General features: G+C 34.0%; 1 protein-coding gene across 3 annotated transcripts in view; it reads right to left on the bottom strand.

Annotated features, from left to right (window-relative positions):
• Window positions 1-6,472: 6,472 nt before the first annotated feature.
• MMUT (methylmalonyl-CoA mutase) overlaps window positions 6,473-23,114 on the bottom strand; it is a 31,850-nt gene continuing 15,208 nt past the window's right edge. For all 3 annotated transcript variants that reach the window (XM_055330746.1, XM_055330745.1, XM_055330747.1), the window contains exons 9-13: window positions 20,778-20,893; window positions 17,714-17,845; window positions 16,187-16,334; window positions 12,379-12,546; window positions 6,473-6,743 (exon numbers count right to left, since the gene is read on the bottom strand). In XM_055330746.1, coding sequence (XP_055186721.1) covers window positions 6,615-6,743; window positions 12,379-12,546; window positions 16,187-16,334; window positions 17,714-17,845; window positions 20,778-20,893 — 693 coding nt within the window. In that variant the 3' untranslated portion in view covers window positions 6,473-6,614. The remainder of the gene's footprint in view (window positions 6,744-12,378; window positions 12,547-16,186; window positions 16,335-17,713; window positions 17,846-20,777; window positions 20,894-23,114) is intronic.

A 23,114-nucleotide genomic window follows, 5' to 3' on the forward strand; every position in this document is an offset into this window, starting at 1 on the left:
GCTCTGGGAAACGAACAAGGGGTAGTGGAAGGGGAGGTGGGTGTGGGGATGGGGTGACTGGGTGATGAGCACTGGGTGATGAGCACGAACAAGGGGTAGTCGAAGGGGAGGTGGGTGTGGGGATGGGGTGACTGGGTGATGAGCACTGGGCACTTGATGGGATGAGCACTGCCAACTATATGTTGGCAAATCAAACTCCCATAAAAAAATATACAAAAAAAAAAAAAGAAAAAGAAAATCTGATTTTTTTCCCTTCTAGTCTTAACTGAGTGAAAAATTTGTCCATTGTCTTATTGGATAACCCACACATTTGTTTTTTTTCTCTCTCTGTCTCCAAGGGAAATAAAATCAACACTCTTCAGTGTTTGTCTGAGACACACGTTCATATAAAAACACTAAAGAAGAGTATGAAAGTATTAAGAAAACTGAGGCTCATTAGGACAAGTAGACAGCTTGCCCAGAATCCAATAGGTAGAAGATGCTGACCTAGCACCTAGGTAGCTCTAATGCCCAAGTACATGCTTTTGCACATCTCCATGTAATTCACTGAGCCTGAGATGAGCTACTACATCTTGTGAACATGACCATAAAAGTCTGCAGTGGAAGCTTGGTAGATGGGACAGAAAGTGAAAAAGGAAAAGGCAAGTGTATTTCAGGACAATATCTCAGAGTCATAGTAGTTATTTCTTCTCTTGGTTCACAAATGTATTGTTCAATTGGATAGCAGCTTTCATGACAGACAGAAATTCTGAATGAGTAAAATGTCATTTTTTTATTGAGTAAATCATGGAAATCCAAATTAGCCATATCCTCAGGAAAAATACACTGAGAAATTTTTACTCCAGTGAAGAGTGATTCATACCCCATAAATTTGCTAAAGAACACTTTAAGGAACTCTTAGCTGAGTTCTTAGCAAATGTAAGCCTAGAAATATTTCAAATGTCTTCTATAATAAGAGCTAGCATTTTGTAGGACAAAAAGGATATTTTGACTCGTAAGACCAAAAAAAAAAAAAAATCCTTTCTATTCCTGGTTGCCTCATAACCAAAATAAATATTCTAGTCAAAAAGCCTGGGCTTGGGGGGAAGAACTGTCTTCCCGTTTGGATAAGCCAAAATAAGAAGTGATTAACTCGTCTCACCTGAAAAGGCAGGAAACACAGTTTGTCTTAATTCTTTAGGCCTATTGTAGACACCATCTCTCTCTGAATCATTTTATTTAAATGATGCTGCCGATATCCGTATACATAACACCACATATCTGAAAGTTTTGCTTTCTCCCCCAAGCTATGGAATGATTTGCCAGTGATGCCAGATTCCTTTGTGACACATATTTAATACAATGACCCTGGGTTTGAGTGTGAGGTTTACAAACTGAATTGAAACTAAGGGGTCAGTATATTTTAGCGAGAAATTAAGGATTCCAAAACAAGACTATGTCCCTAATCACAGCAGCCTTGGTCAATCCTAGGCAAAAAGGGAAATGCAAAATGTCTCCTTGCCTCCTATCCCATTGGCATTTGAAAAAGCTATTACCTATTATTTGAAAAAGAGGAAAAATGCTTATAGCTCAGATAAAGAGAAAAAAAACATAAAATTTTGTGGCTGCTTCAGTAATATACAAATATCTTCTACTGAAATCAGTGAGCTACCTGGAGGAAGTCAATTTTTAAAAAAGATTTCACAGTAAGATGTTAATAAATGATAAAATCCATACCCTATCTGTAACCTTATCATGAATTGCATGCTTCAACCACATTGACTGTCCCCAACTCCCTGAATAAGCTCTGTTTCCACATACCTGTTTTACATACTCACACTTCTGCCCACTGAACCTCTTTCCTTGTTTCAAACTCCAGATGTTGTTACCTCTTTGAAGCTTTCATTTCTCCCACAGGAGAAAATCAACAAGTCTTCTTGTGTTCTCACAGCACTAGGTGGAGACCTTCATTGCAACCCTAGTCACAATCTCCTTGAGTTTATCTGCTGCAAACTGGCTACCAGCTCCTTGAGAATAAGAATTATGTCAAATGAACATATTATTTTTATTTCCAAAGGCTAGAAGTAAGGCTAGCAAAAAGAATGATAATAATAATTACTATGAGACACTTATTGGTGGTTTACTGTCTGCCTAATAGTTCAAAGCAGGTTTCATGCATTATATCATTTAATCCTTAAAACAAACATTTGATGTGGGTTCTATCATCATCCCTTTTGTAAGACTGAAAATTGCAGCAGAATACATGCAGGACTCTGACAGCACAAGACTTACCAAGTAATTGGCTCCTCCTGGAGTCTGGCGGTGCACAAGCTGTGCACAACTAGCAAGCTCTTTCAGTGTTTTTAGAATCAAATTTAAATGTTTAATATTAGGTTTTTACCAGATAAATTTGTAATTTAAAAAAATATTTTTGGAGGTCTTGGATGCTTTAAACTAAATATGTTAGACTCATCTGCCTTGTGTCCTTTTAAACTTATTATCTAAATAACCACTTATTCTGACAGAAGATTGTCACCAAATTGCTCTAATGACCATATGGGTTAATAAAATGACAAAACTAAAGGAGGCAATAGGATAGACTGTTTGAAGTCCAGTAAAAACAGTCCAGAAAACCTAAGAATGTCATTACTGTTATTCTACTCTTCTATCCTCCCACCCCCCCCCCAACATATACATACAAGTTCTAGATTAAGCTTTTCATTCATAGAAAGAATTAGACAGCAAAAGTGTCTTTTTGCTATGGACATATGTAATGCTTACTGGCCATGTGCAGCTCTGCTAAAACACAATAAAATGTTGTATGTTTTTATTTTCCAAAAGTAATAGCATATTAGAATTTAACAAATGGTAACCAAGGAAAGTACATATTACATAAATTCATGACATTTATCTTAATTATATTTTGCCAATGATCTCAGAAGCAAAAAGGTGTTATTAAATAATCCTGAAAGAAGTTATTAAATTCTGCATTGTTCTTTTTTTAAGGGATTTCAGGGAAATTTGTATTTTGTGTTGTGTGTAAATACTCTTAGTATGCCCTGATGGCATGTTAAGTGGTAAGAGGAGGTTAGTATAACAAGGGATTTGAATGCAGAGGGAGGAAATAGGCCATGAAGAGTCAGTAACTTAAAATAAGTTAATGTCAATTAGAGATAAATTTACTAAATAGAATTCAATAATAATCTCATATCCAAGGTCATATTCTAGCTTCACTGCTAATGAACAAATCATTTTAGCACAAATGCAGCATAGTTCATGAACAATTATCAACATGTAGTTGTACTGACCACAAATCACAATCACAAAGGATGACATTAAGTACATCTAAGCAGATTATGAAAAAGATGTGCTTTTCCTGAAGTGATTACAGAGCCTATGGGTCTCTGGATCTCTAAGATGGACATCATTTCAAATATTTTTTCAAGGAAACAGAATAATCCTGAACTTAGAGGGACACCTACAGGTACAGCAGGAAAAATAAAAGGAAGATCTGAGAAACAGAGAACAGGAGCATTATGTTTATTCAGGAGAACCAAAATGATTTTTCTCAAAAATATTTTTGAATGTCAAGACAATTTTCATAATGTTAGGCACAAATTTTCATCTAATGACCTAAAGGATGGTTCCTAATTCTTCGGAAATGGAGTCAGGGTTTGCCTATGGATAGAAATAACATTATTTGTTAACATCATCAGCATCATTTTAGTAAAAATGTCTACCAAATAGCAGTAAAAATATTTACATATTCATCACTGTGCTAAGTCTTTTTTCCTCTCATTTAAAATAAAAATATACCTGGTAAAATAAACCTATTCTGCATTAGCAGACATTTGTGTCTTAACATAAATGGTTTTATTAGATCCTCCTTTTTTTGTAAAGGAAAAGTTTTTGAGTAGTATGAAATGAATAGGCATTTAAAGATACTAGAGGAGGGTGGTGGAGACCCCTGGCATAACCTTGTCTCTGGGTAAATAGGTTTAGAACTGTTTAACAATGCCCTCAGCTCTCCCCTCCATTGTATTAATCCCCACTCCCTGAAATGGAAATCAGAGGAAGAAATCATCCGGTTTCTTTAACTCTTCTATTTCCAGGCAGGTTTTGTTCAGAAAGGTTGCCCCTTCAAAGCTCCCCTCCATCTCCTATACTATGATAATATTTATATAACACTGACGTTTCCATTAAGTTGTAGGGAAAGGATTTTGATGTCTTCATAGTACCCTTAAGATGTCATTCTAGGGTGCTTCCAAAGCCAGAAAAATACTAGTATTGACAGAAAGACTACTGGAAAACAAATCCCATTATTTGTACCTTTTCCTGATTTTGACATTATGCCAGTATATCCAGTCTCAAAATCGCTGCACATCAAAAACAGCCCACAAAGGAACAACCAAAATAGGTGAGAGGATATAGCAGATTCCACACAGTGAATATTCAAGGATCAAGAGCCCCCCCCCTTTTTTTAAGATAAAAGAGAGATTCTATCAATTCAATCTCCCAAAATAAGATCTTACCCTCTCCGTGTTTGTCATCTCTGAGCAGCACCCGAGCAGATAAGTTTCGATACTGGAAATGCCTCTAATACATTATTCTAACAGTCTTCTCTCATTGTCAGTCTTGCCCCCATCAAAAGGCATCTTCCACACCACTGGTGTGCTAAACACAAACCGTATCAGATTATTTCCAGAGAAAACCTTTTTATGATTCTGTCTTTATCTTCAGGATAAAGTCCAAATCCCTTAACTTGCCTCTGTACATAATCTGGTTCCTGTCTACCTTCCCAGTTTCCTGCCTTACCATTCACTTTTTTTCAACAATAGTAATAATACAATAAAAATACCAATAGCATTTATAAAATAAACATGTCAGAACTATCCTAAATACTTTCATTGTGGTAAAATACATGTTTCATGACATTTACCTTATTCACTATTTTTAACTGTGCAGTTCTGCGGCTTTAAGTTCATTCACATTGCTGTACAACCATTACCATCACCCATCTCTAGAACGTTTTTATCTTCCCCAATTGAAACTCTGTAACCATTCAGTTCCTTAATTTCACATTCCCTTTCCTCAGGCCCTGGCAACCACCATTCTTTCTGTCTCTATGAATTTGACTATTCTAGAAATCTCATATAAGTGAAATCATATCTGTCCTTTTGTGACTGGCTGACTTCACTTAGCATATTGTCTTCAATACTTTACCTATGTTGATGCATGTGTCAGAACTCCCTTCTTTTTTTAAGGTTGAATAGTATTTTATTTATCCATTCATCTAACAGAGGACACTTGGGTTGCTTCTACCTCTTGGCTATTGTGAATAAAGCTGCTATGAACATGGATGCACAAATATCTATAGGAGACCCCACTTGCAGTTCTTTTGGATATATATCTAGGAGTGAAATTGAAATTACTGGGCCATTTTATAACTGTTCAATTTTTTTTTTGAGGAATCATAATTTTCAGCAGCAGCAGCAGCATTGTACGTTCTCACCAGCAATGTACAAGAGTTCTGTGATAACTTTAGATAATAGGTACCTAGAATAGGTAATCAACTTGAGTGGCCATGGGATGCCCTGATTACATATTATATCTGGGTGTGTCTGTTAGGGTACTTCTGGGTAAGATTAGCATTTGAATCAGTGGATTTAGTAAAGTAGATTGCCCTCTCCAGTGTGTGAGCATCACCCAATCGGTTGAGGGTCTGAATGGAACAAAAGGCAGAGAGGAAAGAGGAATCCACCCGTTTTATTTCCTGCCTAACTGATCTGGGACACATCATATTATCTTTTCCGGTCCCTAGGCTGTGATTTACACTATGGGCTCTTGATTCTCAGGCCCTTAGACTTGGGCTGAGTTATACCAACTAACTCTTCCAGCTATCATAGTCCTTCTACATTCCCAGTTTACATCATCATTCTGAAGAAAGCCATATTAACAACTTAAGCACCTTCATTTTAGGGAATATTCATAAATATCCACTCTCCTGGGGCTTGACCATGCCCAGCAATAACAGGGTTACATGTTCATGCCCAGTAAAAAAGTAAAATCAGATTTGAAGAAACATTCTGCCATTTCCTCCCTGTTCCAACCTTCAGGTCTGATTTAACATTCTTACTGAAGTGATTCCAGTAGAAGTTGGCTGAAGATCGTAACCATATTATATTTCTCTATATAAATACTTTTCCTTATTTTTTCCAAGATAAGTATCATTATTTTGTTCATACATGGATTTTATTTTCTGGTGCTCAAGTCAATACAATACTAAATCAAAGAATGGGACTAGTCAGATATTTTTTAGGTAAAGTTTAATTTTTAAAATAGAGTTTAATAAGAAATACTTCAAAGAAATATGACTTTAAAATAAATTCATTGTCTAGAGTTTCTGATGATGAATTAAACATATGAAGTTTTTAAGGATATATATGTTTTTTTGATTTTTAAAGAAACTGTATACACTTATATCATCACAAAATTCTTATAAGTCAGGTATTTTAATGTAAAGCTTTCAGGAAAGCACATATCAAATGTTGAAATAAATTGAAGACATGGTTTTATTCTCTGATCATCATTGAAAGTCTATTTTAGAAAGAAAGTTAACACAAAAAAACAGGATGTTACATAGATTGCTGCTTCTTTTCCAAACACTTCTCAATATCATCGAGCACTTGAACGGCAGCCTTTGGAATTCGAGTCCCAGGACCAAATACATTGGAAACTCCAACTTCAAATAGAAACTCATAATCCTGTTGAAAGAATTTATTTAATTAAAGAAGAGACAATATTTTTAATTTCAAGAAAATGAAACTAGGGCAGTAATTACTGATGCCCCCAGCTTTCTCAACTGGTATACTATTCATATTTGAAGCTAAAAAATTTTTCCTTCCCTGGAAGTGCTACTAATAACCACTTGTACCCATTTTCCAAATACCCCAGTGTTTGATATGTGGTAGGAAACATAGCCCACTGAGCAAGAAGTTCTATGCCCCAAATCATATAATTTTCTTTTGCCTTGATTTTCACTACTTGTAATTATTTGTATTAAATTTAGCAACACATTATAGGTTTGCATTACAAGGCTATTTATTTCCTCTAAGATATTTTGTCTACAGCTAGTGAATGCTAATACTTTTGGGGGGTGTTTTGTTTTAATTTTTTTTTTTGCATATAGTTGACATACAGTGTTACACGATTTCAGGTGTACAACACAGTGATTCAAGTTTATACACTATGTTTTGCTCACCACAAATACAGCTACCATCTGTCCTGTTACATTGCTATCACAATATCATTGACTATATTCCCTATGCTTTTATTTGCATGACTTTTTCATTCCTTAACTAAAAGCCTGTCTTTCCCACTCCCTTTTATACCCTCCCCTCTGGCAACCATCCGTTTGTTTTGTATTTATAGGTCTGATTCTGTTTTTTGTTTATTCCCTTATTTTTTAAAATTCCACTTATATCTGAAATCATATGGTATTTGTCTTTCTCAGTCTGACTTACTTCACTTAGCATAACATCCTCTAGGTCCATCCATGTTGTCACAAATGGCACAATCTAATCTTTTTTACGGCTGTGTAACAGTCCATGCTACACACACACACACACACACACACACACACACACACAAAATCTTTATCATTTGGTCTACAGACTGACACTTAGGTTGCTTCCATATCTTGGCTATTATAAATGATGTTGCAATAAACAGAGAAGTGCACATATTTTTTTGAATTTGTGGGGTATTTTTCTTTGGGTGAATAGTGGTACTTTGAATTTTGCTTCATGATGAAATTAGATTTTCTGTAAATGAAGATTAGTTCAATAAAAAAAAAATTTCTCTGTTGTTTCCAATTTGCTGTTTGTCAATTTATTTTAAACACAAAGTTTGAGTGAGAAGATTCCCAGGACACAAATACTGCTCCAGGATGTATTTGGTTTAAAAATGATAGTACCTGTAGCTATAATATTAAGTTTTAAGACAGGCTGTAAATCCCGGATCTTTATCGACTAGGGTGATCATATGGTTTTGTGGTTATTATTATAGCACCCTCTTTATTTTTATGGGTCTTTCTTTTTTCTATTGATGTATAATTGACATTTAACACATTAGCTCTAGGTATACAACATAATGATTTGATATTTGTATATATATTGAAAAATGATCATCACAGTAAGTCCAGTTAACATCCATCAAAAAGTTACAAAACTTAAAAAAAAAGTTACAAAACTTGTGTATCTGTGTTGAGAACTTTTAAGATTTACTCTTAGTAAGTATCAAATATATGATGCAGCACTATTAACTACAGTGTAACATTATATTCCTATGACTTATTTATTTTCATAACTGAAAGTTTGTACCTTTTGACTACCTTCATTTGTTTTGCCCATCCCCTGCCTCCTGCCTCTGGTAAGCACCAATTTGTTCCCTGTATATGAGTTTGGGTTTCTGTGGGAGTTGTTTTGTTTTTAAGATTCTACATATAAGTGAGATCACATGGTATTTATTTTTCTCGGTCTGACTTATTTCACTTAGCATAATGCCCTCAAGTTCCATCCATATAGTCACAAATGGCAAAATTTCGTACTTTTTTATGACCAAATAATATTCCATTGTGTATATATACCTATCTTCTTTATCAATTCATCCATTACTGGACACTTAGATTGTTTCCACCTCTTGGCTATTGTAACTAATACATGAACAAACATAGGGGTGCATATCATCTTTTTGAGTCAGCGATTTCATTTTCTTCAGATAAATACCCAGAAGTAGAATTGCTGGATCACATGGTAGTTCTATTTTTAATTTGAGAAACCTCTGTACTGTTTTCCATAGCGGTTGCATCAGTTTAGATTCCCACCAATAGTACACAAAGGTTCCCTTTTTCCACATCATCACTAATACTTGTTATCTCTTGCCTTTTTGATAACAGCTATTCTAATAGGTGTGAAATAACAGCTCATTGTGGGTTTTTTTTTCATTGTGGTTTTGATTTGCATTTCCCTAATGCATCTTTTCATGTACCTGCCAGCATCTGTATATGTTCTTTGGAAAACGTCTATTCAGGTCCTCTGCCCATTTTTTAGACTTTTTCAACGCCTTTTTAAAAGCCCTATATTTATTCTTGAAGTCACATTTAGATGATGAATTATGTGGTCATGCCAATTATCCTCCAACTACTTTTTTTTTCCTGTCTTTAATATTTCCTTGTAATATTCTTGTAAATACTATATCCTGGCAATGACACTTAACACATCTTACTGAACTTTTCTCCTAAGTCTGAACTTATTTTTTTTTTTAAGATTTTTTTTATTTTGCGGTGCCTGGGTAGCTAAGTTAGTTAAGTGTCTGCCTTTGGCTAGGTCATGATTCTGGAAGCCTGGGATTAAGCCCTATGTCAGGTTCCCTATTCACCCTCTGCCCCCTCCCCTGCTCATGCTCTCTCTCTCTCCTATTCACTTTCTAATAAATATAATCTTAAAAAAAAAAACAAAAACACCTGATTTTTTTTTTTTGTAAGTAATCTCTACACCCAACGTGGAGTTCAAACTTACAACTCTGAGATCAAGAATCACATACTCTACCACTACCTGAGCCAACCAGGCATCCCCTAAGTCTGAACTTCTAAAGTCAGAGAACATTTCTAATCATTTTTATAACCTCAACATTTGACACATTAAAAACACCTCAAGCATGTCATTATTCCTGGGCAGGTGCTATAGATTTAAGATTTCATAAGAAAACAATGAAATAATAAATTGGGGATGGTCAAATTGATAGGTCATCTCTTCTATCTTTCCTAATAATTCTATATATCATTTGCTTTGATCCCTGACTTACAGATTTGAAACAGAGGACTCATCTGGGAGAGGATGGAAATTTTGCAAATGGAGAAAGGGTTCTTGATCTACCTAAGCCTTGACATAAGCCTTATAAAATGTACTTTAGTGAGCAGATAAAATGTTGGAAACAAGTAACTCTAAATAAAGGATATATAGGTATTCTTTGTACTATTTTCATTTTGTATCTTACTATTAGTTGGAAATTATTTTCAAATAAAAAGTTATTTCAAAACATCATCTACTGAGCTGGCCAGGCATATAATCATAGTGTCTACTACATAAAATAAGTAAGCATCATGGGGCTGCTAACCCTGCCGAAAATATTTGGAAACCACTGCGTTGAAGAAGGTCAGAAGTTCCAGACTGTAGTTTAACACACACTGGTGAGGACAGATCATATTTATTTAATTGAGCTGCAGAATCTCTAAGCTCCACGATGGCAGTGGCAAAATCTGTTTTGATTAACCACCATATATTAGTGATTCCTAATTTGAAATCTAAATTACTTTCAGCTGAGTAATAGTGCTATTTTATATACTTACTGCAAACATATAATGAGAAAAATGCATAGGTGGTGCCTGTTACAATTATAAAGGATACTCATATTAACACACAAGTGTGTCATTACTGAAAATAATCTTTAGTCTTTAAACTCACAGGGAAAAAAGTATGGAAAACATTTACAGATGCTTTGAGTAATTCAAATATCCAGAGGGTTAATACAACTTGTGTGAAATGTGTTTCTTGAAAATGTCAGCTCATTTAGATAACAAGCTTGTGTTTTTTCTCAACTCATATTTCAATTCCAATATTTTGTGCAGCCTAATTATTTTAGTTCTTAAATTTTAACATGTCTAAGAGCTTAGACAGTATAGATTCTAAAATTGCAATACAAATAAAAGTTTCCATAGACAGACAATAAAGAATAAAAGCCCTTTCAAAAGCCCATATAGTAAAGTATATTTGTGAAAATAATAAGCAAATATGTTAACAAAAGCAATTTTCTGTTGACTATATCACCATAAGTAGTATTATGTTGTTAGAAATAATAAATAATTTGGTTGCTAGCCCCACATTATCAACCTCACAATTTCATACATATATTTTCTGATTTCCTAAGTAGTATATAAGTCACTATTTTATATTCTGAATGGTATAAAAGAAAAAATTGTAGACTTAGACATAAGATCACATTTCAATGATAGGTTCCTACTATAGGGGAGGGGTCTTAGCATCCATCAATCTCATTTAGAGCAATCTCATATATACTTCTACTTTTTCTATTCTCAGTAGAAAAAGAAAACTTGATATAATTGAAAACTGGACTGGAAATAGAACAAATTTGTATCTTAACTAATTATTTTAAATGACAGGTAAGGTAATATGTGGAAGGTATCACCCCATCCCATCAATAAATTAACTGATATCACTGATTGTCAACTAGCATTCATTTCTCCTTTTCTAAGAGGATCCATATTTTTATTCAAGAATCCACCTCTTCTCCAATCAGGGAAAATTCAAACTATTGACTTTTCAGGACTGGCTGATTCCATTTCTGAATTACGATATTTTTAGCTCTAAGAAAACTATACCCCAATCAAATTAGTTTTAATGAAGAAGATATTCTGCAAAACCATGTAACTGAAACAGCTCTGAGTTAGGGCAACATCCATGGATGGAAACATGGAAGAAATGAACAAGGTAAGCTACTCTTAAACCAACAGAAGCATGTGCTGCTGACTGGTTAACCAAAGGACTCACTTCATTACCAAGACAAAGAGTGTTCCTATATCTGTGGTTGAGGGTTGACACATGCACTGGTGTGTTCATCATTCTTCTCTCTTCTAGCTGTGAGATTTTATTACTTTTATCCTGTTCCTTTTCCATCATTCTTTATTGAATATGAAGGAAGTATATATCTAGGTTACTAATTTGCAAAGAGGTAATTCCCTCATAAAAGCTTTATAAATTGTTAAATTAAATTATATATAATGAATTATAATATAGCTTGAATAGAAAACAACATCCCGATCAAATCAAATGTGGGAATTCTCTAAGCACAGAGCCCTGAACTCTACATAGCACTCTACATAGCTTGCCCATGAAGCAGGCTCTGTTTTGTAGTTAGCTTTCCAATCACATGTGCTCACTAACAGGCCCAAAGGCAGAGTAGGAAACAAGCATCTTGCCCAAGAGCATCCCTGGCTAGAGGGATGCAACTTTCTCTCCAACACATGCCTCTCACATCCATCTTTGCCCCAGTTCTTTGAGACATCTTATGTAATTGGGAAACACTTGGGAGGTTTTCCTAGAATAAAGAAAAAAGAAAAAAGAAAAGAAAGAAAACAACATCCCCCACATTTTTAGTAAAATTTACTTTGTAAAATCACCAGGAAATAATTTAGGTCAAAATCTATATCAAACTTATCTTTAGTAAACATATACAGTAAATTAGAACTAAATATAAACTAATATTACTCAGAATTCCCATTACAGTACTAGAAAAATACAGAATACAGGAGATGAACAATACCTGTGGTGGTATCACCCCTCCACACATGACAAGAATATCTGGCCGTCCGAGGGAGTTAAGTTCTTTGATGAGTTCAGGAACAAGGGTTTTATGACCAGCAGCGAGTGTGCTCACACCCACAGCATGAACATCTGCATCCACAGCCTGCTGGGCCACTTCACGGGGAGTCTAAAATAATCAGAAGGTCAAGAAACAAATCATCATTTATTCCAAAAAGTATTTTAAGACTGTTACCTACTTAACTGGCATTCCAAGGTTTTCCTCATTAAAAATCTTGAAGTGAATATAACTTCAAATTTCATCATTCTCAAATCATAAATACCAATTCATCCAATTTGATAAAATAAACACTAGTGCTGTATTTGCTTCTAGCCCTAGAATTTATCAATTAGATTTAAGTTACACCAAAATATAGTTCCCAAAAAACCTTAGGTAAGAAATATAGACAAAATATATTATCTTTCCATGTTATAATTTTTGAAAACTACATCTGTTGTCTTATCAACATTTATTGAATGGTTGAGCAGTACAAGACAACACATTATAGTATCTATGAAGTAAAAGACTAAACATAAAATTCAATATGAAAAGTGAATCTTCAGTTTTAAAATAGAATGGGAAACAGTTATGTTAGCAAGATGGCACACTAGGAAGCTCCAGGACCTTGGTCTCCCATGAAGACACTGAACAACATATGAATCAAAATAACATGAGACTCTAGAAACCAGTGAAGGGGCTACAACATCTTGGCAAATACACAAACAAGAAAGGAATGGTGCCAGTATGATTGTTCTTCATTATTAACTGGATTTAACCAGTATGAAATACAGAATCATAAAGGATATTTTCAAGTATTCAATTATGTACTGAGTTACCCAGAATCATATTCATTCTCTGGAATGAGTCTATACCATTTGCTTTGATCATGTGCATGTATTCAAATCACTTCATATAAAAGATACCTACAAGCTTCTCATTGTAAATATACTGTAAATTGAGAAACTTGGAAAGGAAAAGGTTATCTCAAAAATCACTGAACAATCATAAGCTCAAAAAATTATCAAAATCTGAAAATTTCCTTAATTTGGGAGTATTTTAAGGCTCATAATTTCAGTGTGATAACAAAAGATTCTATGTTCTCAGTAATGGAGCCACATTTAAGATCTCTAGGTAAATCATGCAGCGTATTGGTAAAACCTTCAGTCTGTGAAAAATATAACCTATGAAATTAAAACCTTTAAGAAAATGTGCATATTCTTGGTATTAAGAAATTTAATTGTTATATGCATGATTGGTCATTCACATCATCCATGTTATAAAATTTATTAGATTAAAATTCCATTTAAGCAATTCAGTTCCATGCTTTATGCTTATACACATTAAATTGAATTTTGTGTTCAAATGTTGAACATCTTAAAACTTCAAATTTAATTTTAATTAAATCAGACACAGAACTGTAAGAAAGCACTTTCACCCACAGATAAGTTTTTCTTTTTTTTAAGGACAAAGTATTATGTTAACAAAGTTGGTAGTACTAAAAGGTAAATTATATTTTTATAGATGGCATTTAATAGGGAAATGAACCTACAGCTCTTTGAAAAATTCTTGCAAATGCCAATGGATGACAACAATTGTTTTTAACTACTTTTATTTTATATAAAAAAAATATTTCCCAAAAGCTACTGACTAAATATCAGGAATTATTATATTTGGTCATTATTTAAAACAAAGGAGCACCTAGGTGGCTTAGTCAGTTAAGTGGTGGAGTCTTGATTTCAGCTCAGCTCATGATCTCAGGGTCCTGGGATCAAGACCCATGTTGGGCTCCCACTGAGTGAGCACCTGCTTGTCTCCCTCTCCCTCTGCCCTTCCCTCCTGTCTCTCTCCCCATCCCTAAAACAAACAAATAGGCAAACAAAAAGCTAACATAAAAGGGTGGTAGAATAGAAGTAAAAAACTAGAATGGGAAAGTATTCAACTCAAAGGAAGAATGAAAGCAATCTATTTATTTAGTCTAAAATATATTTGAGATTCTTAACAAAATCTAGCTTAAATGCATTTATGAATTTACCTACCAACACAGCTCAAGGATGTATCTCCTGAAGTTCAGGCTAACTCTTCATAGTAAAAACTTCTTCTAGACTCTCTAATAGTAGTATTTAAAAATTCAAAAGGGAAAACTCACAAATTCTACAAAGGCCCGCCCTCTTCAGGAAAGTTTACTTCTTTGCTGGTGAAAAGTCTTCACCTTAGTTGACCCATCTGCAGTGTGGAATAACAGACTTTCCTTTTCGTTGAAACTCTCTTTCTTCCTCAGTTTTTTATCTCACTCCTCACTCCATTCCCTTTCCCTTCTTTGCTGCCTCCTTTTCTTTTTCCTTTTAATGTTCAAGTTCTCATCTCATATACATCCTTAATGGGAAGTTAAATCAGTTTCCATGGCTTTAAGTACCATGTACACATTGATAAGTCTGAAAATCTTATTTATTATGGAGGCCTCTCATTTATGCTCCAGACATGCATATAAAACTCACATGGTCATCTTCGCCCGAGTGTTCTGTAAGCCAGTTCTCTTAAGCCTGCCTCCTTATCTGTAAACAGCCCTCTCTTTAAATTTTCTTCACAATCTTAGCTGACTTCTGCTAACCCTGACACTGCTTCAGTTAAGGCCTGTCTTGCTTCTCACTCAGATTACTGAACAACTTAACTGGATTCTTTGTACCTAGTCATGGCTCTTCTCAATCCACTTCAGAAAGTGATTTTCCTGGAAAGTGAGCTTTCTAAAGTATACATTTGATTGTCACTCTGACTAAACACCTTTGGGATAATGTTCAAACTTCTCAGAATGGCATATAAGTCTCTTCATCTTAATCTACATACCATCCCAAGCTCTGTATTCTAACTGTACTAAACTTCTTACAGTTTCCTGAAGACATCATGCCTTCATGGTTCTGTACCTCTGCTCAAGCCAACTCTTCTTCTTAGCATGCCCTTCCCTGCCTTGCTCTCCAGGCTTCTGAAGGGCACAGCTCACCTATAAGTTCCAGGACACTTGGACAAGTTCCTTGTTCAAACTTCAATTACAGTGATTATTATTCTGCTATGATTACTGATAAGTAAATTTCTTTCTGTTCAGAGTCTGTAACCTCCCTGAAGACAAAAATCATATCTTACTCAACTCTGAACCTAGCATTTGGTAGATGATCAATAGGTATATAGTAGATAAAGCTTTTTAATATAAAAGTTATTACAATGTACTCAACCAAAGATATTTTGTAAAGAATGACTGTTGTATCACTCTATAGAGAATTTCAGCTTCATTTACTTCCAACAAATTAACTTGCTGAATCAAATATTTTGTGATTAAATAAACTACTACTAGAGAATAACAAGAATAGAAATCTAATTATGAATTCCGCTCTCACTCTGATGCTTGATTTCCCTTTCAAAACACTTTCTACCAATCCATTATGGGCTATCTTTCCCATAAATTATTAGTCAAATCTCAATAAATGATACAATAAGACCTCTGAAAATAATCAGTTTCAGAAGCCTAGTAACAATTTTAGTTACTGATACTGATTTTACAAAGTTTGAGAAACACGTACATTAACATAAATTACACTACTTTCCTATTTCTGCCATAATTAACTGGATTATATGCATTTAAAAATAGATTGGGGAATTTTGTTGAACTCATCTTTTATAACTTGAAAAATATTGTCACGGTCTATCATCTTAATATTACTTTTTTCTGAATTTAAGTGATTTATGACACTCTTTTTGAAACTCCAACAATTTTCAGTACCTGAAAAAGAGGACCTATGTCCACATCAAAACCAAGGTCAGCAAATCCTGTAGCAATAACTTTTGCTCCTCTGTCATGTCCATCTTGTCCCATTTTTGCCACAAGAAGACGAGGTCTGCGGCCTTCGCGTTCCATAAATTTATTAACCCTAAGAACATTTTAAAATAGAACAGCTACTAAAAAGTAGTAATAATAAAATACAATGGTTATATAGCAATTGTCCAAAGGTAAGACATAAAAACTATAATTTATTAACAGCAAATCTTTCAAGTTTATTTAAAAATACCTTTTTACATCTGTTTACTCATATTTTGTGAATATCTCTATTTCAAATTGAGAATTCCATTAAGGCCTGGATATGCTTACCACCTTTCCCTTAAAGGAAAGTCTGAAAGATGGCACAGCCAATAAGCCCATAATAATTGAGAAAATCACGGTGAAACACGATGAGGAAATGACAACTTTTTACCTTCTTAAGCCAGTCTCCAGAGTATAAGATACATAAATATTTAAATATAAACTAAAAGGTGCCTTTCAGAGTTATTTATAAAAATGTGACTCACTAGTTGTTTTGAACTGTCCGTATCTCACTTACCCATCACAAGTGTGAACTCCTCCAAGCTGAAAGCAATGTGGTGCCTTCTAATGACAGTTAATCAGAATATCTGCTAGCTTAAATCAATAAATTTACACCCCATGTGAAAAAGTACTACATTTGTTTTTTTTAAGAGAAAAAAATTTCCATTTTGATGACTTTCACCTTGGATGTTTTGATATTTATCTTATAACTAGTGACATAAAAAGAGGGAAATTTATTACAAAGGTTGAGAAGAACAATCATCAGAAAGCTACATACCTGGGAAGTATGAAAAATTTATATTAATTTTAATGTCCTAATCATGTTTGACAGTGTTACCTACTATCAGTCAAGAGAGTCTGATTTTAATTTATGTATAGATGGCAACAAAATACTTATTTTCAAACAGGAAAATTATCTTATAATTATTTTAGCAATTAAACAATTTGAATAAACTTAGGAAATATGAAAGTATACTGCAGTAAGGAAACTGAAATATAAGTACCCAGGGGATACGAAGCAGTATCAATGTTAATTAGACAAACATTTGTTTTATTTATATATATATATATTTATTTATTTTTTACATTTTATTTATTTATTTGCAAGAGAGAGAGCTCACAGAGGGAAAGGAAGAAACAGACTCTTGGCTGACCAGAGGGCCCCACATGAGGCTAGATCTCAGGACCTTGTGATCATGATCTGAGCAGAAGGCAGATGTTTAACCAACTGAGCCACCCAGGTGCCCACAAATATTTGTTTTAAATGAGAAATTCCTAAAGGGAACTATGGTGAAAATTCAAAATATTACATTAGTAAAACTACAGACTAACAGGACAGTCAATTCAAATATTTTCCAAATGGTGTGTGAGAAAATTAAGCCTGTAGCTGACTCATGGGTATTATGTTAATAAAAAAGACATTCTGGTTAAAGAAATCTCACATATTACCTCTTGATAGCAAATGTTATTTCTTTACTTTCTCCAAATTCCTGGCGATAGGCTCCACTCACCATACGATCGTTAGCTTTATGTTCACCAAACACCTTTTTCATGGCATCTGTGATTTCTCCAACTGTACATCTAAAATATTAAAATAATAAAGGTGCTATTAACATCATCATTGAGACAAAAGTACTTACTTTAATACTTAATATAATTAGACATATTTTATTACCTAAGTAAAAAATAGGCTATCAAAAAATCTTATGCTATTTGTCTTTCTCTGACTGACTTATTTCGCTTAAATAAGAATGCTTTTTTACTGCATTGATAAAAGTCTCTCTCCTCAGAATACTTATGAAAAATAATTCTGGAAGCCCCTATACACAGCAATATCTTTTTAACAACTGTTAACTAAAAAATGACTAAATGATTTAAAACCTGTAAGTAGATAAGCATGTAAAGGTTACTGAATAATTCACCACTTAGCAATACAAATAGGCAAAGAAAGCAAGATTCCCACTGATACTGTTTTTTTTTTTTTTTTTTGAGAGAGAGAGAGAGAGAGAGAGAGAGAGCATGAGCAAGGGGAGAGGCAGAGAGGGAGAGAGGATCCTAAACAGGCTCCAGATAGGTCAGCTGAAATCAAGAGCTGGACACTTAACCACCTGAGCCACCCAGACACCCCTCCTGCTGATACATTTTGATAGGAAGTAGGTCTTTTAGCATATTCCATCCATTTGTTTATTCATTCAACATTGATTGAATGCCGAAAATGGGCCAACCAAGGTAAGTGCTAGACATATGGTGATAAATGAGACTGGGGTTGATCTTATAGAACTTCTCTTTTAATCAGGGGACACAGATAATACACAGGCACACAAATGAATAAGAATTTCACATGATAATATGCACTTTGAACACACTGAAACAGGTGAAAGGGTCTCTGGGGACGCTATTCTAAAGATAATGAAGATATTAAGATAAAACTTTTCAACTAAGACCTAAATGATTTGAGGAGAAACTCAAGGGAACATAAGGGGGAAAACTATTTGAAAAAGAAAGTACTAAATGCAAAAGTTCTGAGAGGTAGAAAAACAAGTTCTTTGCTCTAAAACTAGAAAGAAGGACACTGGGCACACAGAATCATGAAGGAAATAGAATAAGATGAAGTCACAGATACACATCAGAATCATATCTCACACAATCTTGCAGGCCGTGGTAAGATTAGATTTTAATTTATTTTATTTATTTATTTATTTTAGATTTTAATTCAAAAGCCACGGGAGACCATTGCAGGACTTTAGCAGAGAAGTCTTATTTCTTTTAAGAAATTAAAACTGGAAAAAAATACACACACACAAACCCAACCCATATACTATGTATTTACTCTATCCCTTAAGCATTTAAAACAACATGTTAAAAAAAAAAGTTCATTATATTAGGCAATACGTAACAAAAGCAAAAATAATTCATTTAGTGACATCATATACTGGAAGAAATTTTTCTGTGGTTTACTTGCTTTTCTGCATGTCCTATCAGGCAAAGCATTGACTGCCCTTTATTTTCGACTATCTGCTCAAAGATAAACTACACAGTGAAAAGCTTTGGAAGACAGAGAAACCTGGTCTACCTCTGAAAAGAGAGTAGGTTTACTGTTAAAAATAAAAATGTCTCCCTATACTTGAAAGTATCTCAAACTTCTCAATCTACAAATGAGTGACATGAATTCATTACAATAGTTTCAAATATCCTGGGCCATGGGGAAATACACAAGTATTAATATACTTCACCTACTCTGGTAAGTAGATGGTAAAGGAGGCTTAGCTGCCTCTGAAGGGCTTCAGTGAGTTTTTCTGTTTTCACTTGCTGCAACTCTTAAAAGGCTGGTTCATCTTTTCTCATCTTTGAATACTTTTGACCCTTTCCCAAACCTTGTTAGAAAGCTTTAGTAACTAGTGGCTAAACAAAATTTAGCTGGTTGCACAGATCTGTTAACGAACTCAAATACAGAATCTGTTCACTGATTTTAAATACACCTTCAATAGCTCCACATGCATACAGAATAGCTCCACATGCTTACAGAAGAGTGGACCCTAGAGTATCATGAATAATGCTTTATCTGCTCAAACCCTGGTAATGGCCAAGTATTGTAAATGCATAAAATGTCTTCAGGAACTCCACTGTTTGGCTAGCTGGCCACCTGGCTGCACTGTCCTGCAGCACACTGTGGCACATGGATTCCTGGGGTGCTCAGCATGCTACCTTTCATCCAATGAAGGAAATGGGAGAGCTTAAGCATCTTTCTTGCTCAGAAAGGTTTCATGATACTCCTGGAACCTACATGAATTCACTTATAATTCGTTACCATCAAGCTGCTAAAATGACCAACCCCCAGCTTTTTCCTAGAGATGGGAAATGAGCACATGCACCTGAACAGTTCTCACTACCTTATTTTGCCAGTAACTGAAAATGACAAAATCAATCACTTTTGCCCTGTTTTGTTCATTCATTGTAGAAATGTTTAGATCTAAATTAGCTAGTTAATAATGATCTGAAGGTATTTTCCTTTGTAAGATGGGCTTTCTCAAAACCTGAGGACTGCATGCTTATATATTTTAAATGTTAATGTTTCATTTTTAAATTTTATTTAAGAGGATTAAATCCTCTTAATGTTTACATGTTTAAAAAAATATGAATTCTGTAAGTGCACAGATATTTAAAGAAAATAAGAACTAACTTCATTTGAGTTTTCAATACTTTCTTTTAGACTCACATGGTTTTTATAATCAACTTTTTTAAGTAACTACACTTTAAAAAGCTAAACTGGTCAACTTCTATTATTTGGAAATCTCCAAATTTCTTTTTTCTTTTAAGATTTTATCTATTTATTCATGAGAGACATAAAGAGAGAGAGGCAGAGACACAGGCAGAGGGAGAAGTAGGCTCCATGCAGGGAGCCTGACATGGGACTTGATTCCAAGTCTCCAGGATCATGCCCTGAGCTGAAGGCAATGCCAAACCACTGAGCCACCCAGGCTGCCCGGAAATCTCCAAATTTCAATATCCTCACCTTGCACGAGCTGCATCCACTGCAAGAGCCAGAATATTCCCATCTCCACTGGCAGCACATTCAGTCAGTGCAGCAAGATATCGTTCAGCCAAATCTTGATCTCTGCTGGCTTTGACCTTATGAAAAAGTCAAGAAAAGGGACAATTTATGTGAATACCTAATAAAACAGAGATCAGGAAATTAGACATTGATATATATCACATAGAAATTGTTCCATAATCCTAAAACTCAAAAACAAAAGGAAAGACAAGGAGAGAATAAATGTATCCTAGGTCGGATACTCATTCAATTTATTCATTCATTCATTCATTAAATAAACATTAAAGGGCTTCCTAAAATAATACTGAATTCTGGATAATTCTGATAAGTCAGAAACAAGCAGGGCAATAATAAAAAATAGTTATGGTGACTCTCCCAAATAGTACATGCTACTTAGGCTTTACTAAGGTAACAGGACATTGAAAACAAGTAGATCTTTTATATGCATAATTTCAAAGGCACACTAAAGAATAAGAGTGACAAGGAAGAAAAAATAATAATAACAGGTTATAATTTAGAAAATATTTCAGTTACATGTTGTTTTCCTTAACTAATTAACAATATATTGGTAATAATATATGTGTGTATTGTTTTTCTTTATTCAAAAAAAACCCAAAGAGGGGCACCTGGGGGTGGCTAAGTCAGTTATGTATCAGCCTTGTGATCTCAGCTCAGGTCTTCATCTCTGAGTTTTGAGTTTAAGCCCTGTATTGGGTCTAAAAAATAATAAATAAAGAAATCCAGAAGAGACAAGAGACAATGAAAAATACTGCAACAGAGTCAAAAAGACAATGAAAAGCATGGTCAAAAACTTTTCCTGTCAGGTTCTAGCTCTACTCTGCTTTACCAATAACCTGCCTAAACAAAGTTACATAAAATCCAATTTCTTACAAGTTTGCATCACCTATAAAAGACTAAAATATGATACTACTCAAGATGCTACTAAAATCTTGTATCTATAAGCAGAAGTGGACCAGAAATCTTATATTAAGGGCAAGGAAAAACCCAACTCCATGATCATTATTGAATTTTTCTCTTGCTTGAAATAAAGTTTAACATCATTTATGGCAAATGAAACCCCTCAAATTATGAGGGTGCAGAGTTAACAAAAGCCTAAAGTATAAGAGAGGAGAAAAGGAGTTTTCCTAAAATAATAAATATTCAGACTTTTGTGATGACTGAAAATAAAATGCTACATCCTAAATAGGACCTTTTAAAAAATGACAAAAATGTGAGAGAGGGGGTTATTGTCTCCTGATTGAGAGTGAAAATGGAAATAATGTCATTAAACATCTGCCATTACTGGGCGCTATATTTTATGTTGGCAAATTGAATTTAAATTTTAAAAAAATAAATAAAAAAATAAATAACTGCCATTAACTATAATAGAAAAAATACAAGTTGATAGTTGTGCATTCAGTCTCACTGAACAAACTCTATTAGATTCCTAAATAATATCTAAACTGAGGAGTGGAAAAAGAAGTCAGATCTTAAATTTTCACAGGGAAATTAAACTGAAGAAAACCACTAAAGATCACTAAAGAATGTCAAGTCTCTTGCCTTAGAAATAAAAGTAAGTATAAAAGATAAAGAGCCCACCATAGCTTCATACAATAGAAATATATAGGTTGTTAACTGTAAGACCATGTTTTATCTTAGTATTTCATATACTTTGATTCATCTTGGCAAGAAATTGGAACTAAAGTAAGACAGAACTCTAGTTTCAATCAAAATAAATATATTTCATTTATAAACTGTATCTTACTTACAGCACCATCAAATATATTTGAATTAAAAAAAAAACAGAAAGCAAATGATTCTTTCAGAGTAGTATCAGAAACCAGGGTCTGATCAGAAACAAATTATAGTGAGAAGTCCTGGGTTCAGATACTCTGAACTTAATTTGGTTTTGATTTTGAGTGAGTTACATAATCATTTAAGCCTTTGTTTTAATCTGTAAATTATGGGAGGTATTATTATTATTATAGCAGTTTTTAATAGCAATATGTAAGTTTCACAGAGTCAGCTGTCAAGATGTAAAACATGAGTGTTAAAAAAAAAGAAAATAAATAAATAAATAAAACATGAGTGTTACAAATAAACCATGAAGTTCCAACAAATAAACCATGAAGTTCCAATTTTTCTAAAATAAATAAATAAATAAATAAATAAATAAATAAATAAATAAATAAATAAATAATGAGTGTTTAGTGTCAACAGACTTACATTTGAGTCTTGGTTGTTCAATTATTTATTCTGGTCAAATTTCTCAAACTCAAACTTATCTTTAGTTTCCTT

This window comes from Nyctereutes procyonoides, unplaced genomic scaffold, assembly GCF_905146905.1.
Source record: "Nyctereutes procyonoides isolate TBG_1078 unplaced genomic scaffold, NYPRO_anot_genome, whole genome shotgun sequence".
Taxonomy (NCBI): Eukaryota; Metazoa; Chordata; class Mammalia; order Carnivora; family Canidae; genus Nyctereutes; species Nyctereutes procyonoides.